The sequence below is a fragment of the Hevea brasiliensis genome, chromosome 11, assembly GCF_030052815.1.
Source record: "Hevea brasiliensis isolate MT/VB/25A 57/8 chromosome 11, ASM3005281v1, whole genome shotgun sequence".
NCBI classification, from domain to species: domain Eukaryota; kingdom Viridiplantae; phylum Streptophyta; class Magnoliopsida; order Malpighiales; family Euphorbiaceae; genus Hevea; species Hevea brasiliensis.
This window is the reverse complement of record NC_079503.1, coordinates 84,161,676-84,168,071: the sequence shown is the minus strand read 5'-3', so window position 1 is coordinate 84,168,071 and position 6,396 is coordinate 84,161,676. Positions and strand designations below refer to the sequence as shown.

General features: G+C 34.6%; 1 protein-coding gene across 2 annotated transcripts; it reads right to left on the bottom strand.

Moving 5' to 3' along the window:
• Nucleotides 1-1,164: 1,164 nt before the first annotated feature.
• LOC131170660 (50S ribosomal protein L21, mitochondrial-like) lies at nt 1,165-5,434 on the bottom strand. Of its 2 annotated transcripts, XM_058130282.1 has the most exons (5): nt 4,861-5,434; nt 4,694-4,774; nt 3,610-3,711; nt 1,703-1,777; nt 1,165-1,602 (listed from the first exon to the last, which is right to left on the bottom strand). In XM_058130282.1, the coding sequence occupies exons 1-5, from the start codon at nt 5,296-5,298 to the stop codon at nt 1,483-1,485; spliced, it is 816 nt and encodes a 271-aa protein (XP_057986265.1). In that variant the 5' UTR covers nt 5,299-5,434; the 3' UTR covers nt 1,165-1,482. The 2 variants fall into 2 exon arrangements, with proteins under 2 accessions (XP_057986265.1, XP_057986266.1); XM_058130283.1 differs by lacking the exon at nt 3,610-3,711 and having other exon boundaries at nt 4,861-5,433.
• Nucleotides 5,435-6,396: the final 962 nt, after the last annotated feature.

The following is a 6,396-nucleotide window of genomic DNA, read 5'->3' as shown; positions in this document are numbered from 1 at the left end:
AAGAATATTTGATTTTGATATGCGTAAGAATACTTCTTAATCTCAATATGCGTAAATTAATTAGAGGAAAGACTTTGAATCAATGAAGTTGTTTGCCAATTCCTATCCTTTCCCATTTATCATAATCAATGGGTCATTATTGATGGTAGGAATGAAGAGATGGAATGCTATGTTATTGTCTCTATCCATAATTCCACGTGTTTTAAGCCATTACAACTAGCAAAAACATGTTTTGGAGCATATTGGCCTGACCATCTTAACTGGAAAGTCTCAGAGAATTGAAGACCATTTTGAGGCTTTTTGTTGTCATGAGCTAATTATGTCTCCAAAAGGGAAATTCTTGCTTAAACGAGTTGATTATGAATTTAAGATATTATGCATAGTGAAATACATATACAGATGAAATTCACATATTATATTTTGAGCCTAGGATAAACAAGGTCCAAGTTACTTTTTTGCCAACAATCCTATTAAAGTTAAAAGATTGATTGGACCAGGATGATAAAGCTAAAAGATTGATTCGCTGGATTTCAGATTATGTTCAAGTATTTTCTGCAAAACTTGGTTCGTCAAATGTGAAGGACAGATGGATGGAAGGAAGAAAGAAAGAGGAATGGTATACGTTTCTTCTGAAAAGATTAGGAAGAGTTGAGTTAGGAAGATTTCTTGCAAAATAAGACTCCAGTGGACATTGTTTCTTTGTGATTTTCCCAATGGTCCATTGGCGCTGCCTCCAGCTTTATTCTACCACCCTCGTTTGGTTTTAAGCCAGGGGATCGGCAATACCATACAAGCCTACTCCAAAACAGTCCTGATGTTACATCAAACACATTCACTATTCTCCTATATTCATGAAGATATATATATAGGTTAGGGCCGAGAGGGCATTGGACACCCTAAAAATTTCAAAACAATTAAGGTATAATAGTACCTAGTCTACCATATGTAATATTGGAGTCATCAAGGTTCTCGATAATTTACAAGCACTAGTGTTAGAATTAAATAGCAAATTAGCAATTCAAAGACAGGTTCATATTTCAGCAGTCAATTTTCATCCAAGAATCCTTCCCCTACCATATGATATCAACAAGCCTGCTACCGCGAGCAGATTAAGAAGCTGTATAATTATTTGATAAAAATAAGCAGACAAAGTGCAACAAGTAATAACAGATTAATCCTTACGAATTATTCTATCAAGAACAAGATTGTAGTACTGAGGTGTCATGAGTAGAGTAGTAAATACAAATAAACTAACTAGTATTACAAAAATTTTATGAGGAGAAATAACATATTCCAGCATGCCAATCCTACAAAGGGTATCTGGTAAAATGACAATTTTCTGCCCCCTATGATACCCTAAATGTACACTTGATAAATCAGGAATGAAATGATGCCCATCAAGTAGCATCAGAGAGTTGCACCTCTGCAATTATAAGCATGGGAAGCCATTGTTATCGACATTCGGTCAGAGGAAAATCCCTCCTAAGCAGCAACTGCAATCTTTTCTTGTTGCTTAACACCTGACATTTTAGGCTTTGGATCAACTTTCATTTCAGGTTTCTCAATTCCTTGAATATCAGTTATTCTCAACTTAGTCAGTTCCTGAAAAGCATCACATAGGACAATGGATCAAGAGAAACCAAAACCAACATACTTGAATTTAATAAACTACAACCCTTTAGGTAAAGGATCCTAGGCTTACCTGGCGATGTCCTTTGGTTCGGCGGTAATTCTTCCTTCTCTTCTTCTTGAAGATAATTACTTTTGCATCTAAGGCCTGAAAGAAAAGGAAGGAAATACAGTGATTAAGATTCATATGCATAACCTAGTAAACTAGATAACACGCACTAAGACCACAAAAATTTTTGTCAATTAAAAGAAATGAGAAAAAAAAAGCCACAGTTTAAAACCACATGATGGTTAAAGTAATGTGTTTCCACTTCAAGACAAAATTTCCAGTTAGTGCAACAATAGAGAAAACCGCCTCTCTTTACACTTCCAAATAAAATAATACTTTCCAACAATCTCATTTCCACAACTTCATCATCATATCAAGATCAAGTTCAAGCACGTGCTCTAATAAAATATGGAAGCAGTTGAAATCTACAAGATACTATTTCGCCAAATTAGAAATAAGAATGCCTCAATATTCAAAGTTTCTTACCACTACACCAAATTACTAAACATAAAATTGCACAGTCCCTATAAATAACCATGGCTTCGTCTAAAGCATATGAATTTACTTTTTAAGTGCTTCATCTGTTTCTTTGCTCACCTTTCATCCATAATGAGCACCTTCAACTGGTGTTTTTATTGGTGTCAGGAATCACATTATTCAAACAACCTCAATCAGCCCACACTAAATCTCATGTATAGTAATTCTATATTTATGTCCGTCTATCTAATCAGTTTGGCTTCTTCCAATTTTAATTTCCACGAATCCACCAAACTCTTTCCCACTAAGACAAATTATGAGAGAACAATTTATTAGAAACCTACTAGTCCACAGAAATGGACAGCAAATGAGTGGGTTATAGGCCTGTAATAGTCCACACATAGAACTGATAGTCTTATTCTACTCTATTTGTTAATTGATATTTTGTCTTAAAAGATAACATGGGATGAATTCAAGCAAGCACGAAACAAAATGAAAACAATACAGAATCAGGTAAAGCTAAAGCTGAAAAATGTGCAAAAAATCAGAACAATGGATCAAAAGAACTTGAAAGATTTGGAAACAGAGTGACAGACAGCCAAAGAGAAAAAGGGAAGAACTCAATCTTTGGTTTTACCTCCTTTAACAACTTCTCCACCAATCAATCATTCAATTATTTCATTTATACCATAAATTCCACATCAAACAAAAAGGTACCACATGGCAAATGCCAGCTAAATTGAAGTATATTTCTCTTTTAATAAACAATGCAATATAACATAGAATTTCTTGGTTTGTTTCAGTCTGTGTTTCTCACTTTTTTCCCCCTCAATAAATTGGAAGAAGAGATAGAAAAACAAAAGTAGCAGTCTTTTTCTATTAGGGAAAAAAAGGCCACAAAAAAGAGAACTTTCACATCACCCATGAAGGTAGATTTATCAGATACCTTTTTTTTTTTTGGCAGATGTTGCCTTCAGAAAAGCTTTCCCAGCAGAGCATTTTCACAAATCATCCCATCCAATGCATATTTTGCCATGAAATTATAAGAAATTTAACACTTAGGTTTATTAAAAAACACCATTCCTCTTTCTTTCTTTTTTTTTTTTTTTTGGTACATTGGTGAGGAAAAATAGCAACCAACAACCAAAGCCCACCCCTGCTGCACCAGCGAGACCCAACAAAGCGGTAATAGACAGAGTGGAGGATTTCAGAAGTAGGAACTAGACCAAACTTGTGACCCAACTTGTTTCTCTCTCATGTATAACTTTTGCAGGATGTATTTACCATCAAAACAAAAAGAAATTGATCAAATTGATTCAATTGGAGACATGAATGGTCTAACCCATTAAACTTTCATAAATCCCTAAGCATGTGAGCTCATGCAGATTTGTGATTTTTTTTTTGGTGCGCATACACGTGTGAGGGTATCAAACAAAAACGTCTGTCACACTTACATGCTCCTCAACAACAGCATGAACAGCTGCATCTGGCACTGTGGGCCTGCCAACAATTGTTTGATTGCTTGATCCTAACAAGAGAACCTTGCTCAAAATCAACTGCAATAGGAAAACCATGGGAGCATCAACTAAATTCAGTTTGATGGTAAGAATGTGATAAAATGAACCCTTTGTTTTTTTCTAAAAAAAATTATAGGCAAATATTCCAGGTAACCATCTGAAAGCTACAGAAGATGACATAAAGAAAACCTCATCAATGCCATCTTAGCCCTCAAAAAAGATGCCTTCGTTCTTCTATTAAAGTAAGGTACAGAGAAATGCATGCTTGAAAAATTACTAAACAACATGCCAATGAAAATAGAAGTGGATATGGGTAACCAAACTTTAGTTCCCATTGTGCATATGCGAGAACAAATAAGGGACTTATGGAATTGCAATTGCATAGCATCTGAACCAATTTGATATTGCTCAGCCACATTAAACTTTTCCCAGTTTTTCTTTTACTCTGAAGGCATGAAGATAGTATAAATACCAGTTTCCAATGTTAGGATTAGCAGCGTGTCTGCTTCACTACCATGAGAGCCCAGAAGTTTTGTGGAACTAGTTACATAAAAACTCAACCCACGCCTTGTTTCCAAGCACACTGTGTTTACATCACCTCAACTTAGCCTAACAAACTCTTGATCTGAGTTCCTAGTCCGACTAACTGAGACCCAGCTTGTGGACTGCATTTAGGTATACACCGAGACATTGCTGCTTCAACATAATATGCTCCAATCTTTCAGTCATCTAAGCAATGCTGTTATTACTTTTCATGCAAGTAGTTTTTGTTCTCAATAAGCTCTAGTTAGAGTCAACACCCAGCCAGTTCTCATGAATGCATCATTCATAATTCATTGATTTTCTCTATCTGTTTATACTCTTAATTAGCATTTTGGAAAATAATTTAACCTTGTGTTTGGATAGGGAATTAGAATTTGATAATGCATAGCTTTTGTTTAACAAAAGGCAATACACAAATCAAACGCCTAAGATGCCAAGCACCAACGCAGGCGAATAAACAAGCGCAAATGCAACTCACCTTGTCATTTACTTCACAGAATTTCAATTTCTCGGTGAAAATGCAATCCCCATTGCTCACCTTAAATTGGTGAGAACCAATCTACATAAAAAAATACACAACATGATCTCAACATCTAAAGAAGACACAAGTGGGCGAGACAGGGAATGGCATCAAATCAAATAAACCTGAACAACGGCGAAAACAGGCTCGTATGGTTTAAAGACCAGGTCGGACTTCTGGAGTGGTCCAACTACTTTGTAGCCAATAGCGGCAGCCTCCTCTTCCTTCTCCTCCGCCGTGTACTCTCTCTTCAAATCAGAACCCGTTACCTCCTCTCCATCGCTATCCTCTCCCGCCGTCTCTTCATCTTCGTCATCATTTTCGCTTTCATAGCGAGAATCCGACGAGAAATAGCGAGGATGGTGGTAAGGCCAGAAGGAACACCATATGGAGTCAGCTTTGGTGAAAATGTGAGAGGATTTGCAGATGAGGAGGGCTTTGACAGAATTAAGGTTCAGGAAAGAAGCTGCAACTTTGCAAGGGTGATACAGTGTGGTAGGGTTTGAAGAGAGGAGAGCTATGGCTTGACGGGTTAGGGTGTGGAGACACCGTCTCTGCGCCATGGCTGCTGGTGATGCAGGCTGATGAGGGTGTGACAAACCAAGCTCAGCTGCTCAGCTAGTGCAGGGCATTACATTAGGGTTTAGCACTCGTGGAACAGGCTTTTGAGCGCTTTTTTTTTTTTTTGCAAAAGCCTTGCCTAAGCTGTTAAAATTATACCAACTAGTCGCATAAGTATATGTAAATACGGATTGGGGTGGCCACGACTTAAAAATTGCTGGCTATAATTTCTGAATGATCAATACAAGTTTACTAAAATTATGAATTTGTATCAAATTATTGTGAGACAAATTTTGAACAAATTTTGAATGGTTGATTCTGGTTCAAGTTTTGATTTAAAATGGTTTAAATGATAACTCAAAAAGGAATGTTTTAAAATGATTTGGAGAACGATTTAGAGTTTATTTAAATGTGACTCAAATGAAAAAATTAGAGAAAAATTATAATTTAAATTATATTTATAAAATATTTTAATTTTTCTTAGAAATTTTTCAATAACAATAAAATAAGAAGAAAGATAATGAAAATAATTTATCGTTAAGAAAAATTTAATAAGTAAAGACTTGAACTTGATTAAAAAACTAGAGATGAAATTAATTTTTTTTTAAAGAAATCTTAAAAATGTGTATAAACTTTATTTTGCCTATGTATCATTTTAGAATTTAGAAGAATTAAAATTTCTAGTTATATTGCTTGCCCTTTTTAAAAAAAAATTATATGATAATTGATAATTAAAAGTATAAAGGAGAAAAAAAATAGAGGGTATCGAAAATTTTATTGAGGATGTAAAATAATAACAAAGTAATTGAGATAGTATTGAAAATGTTAGTGAGCATATAAAATAATAAAGTAGGAAAATTGAGAGAGTAATTAAAAGGAGTATAAAAGATAATTGTTTAAAAAATTTAAGAGAAATTGAAAGAGTATTAAGAATTAAAAAGAGTATAGAGAATAATTGTGCAGAGAATTAATGATATATATAAATGAATTAAGAGTAGAGTTAGATATTTATTGCATTTTTTTATATTTACATCATCAGTTTGGTCCGATTCAAAATTATCGATTTATGATTCTTAAAAAATATGAACCAGAATCAAACT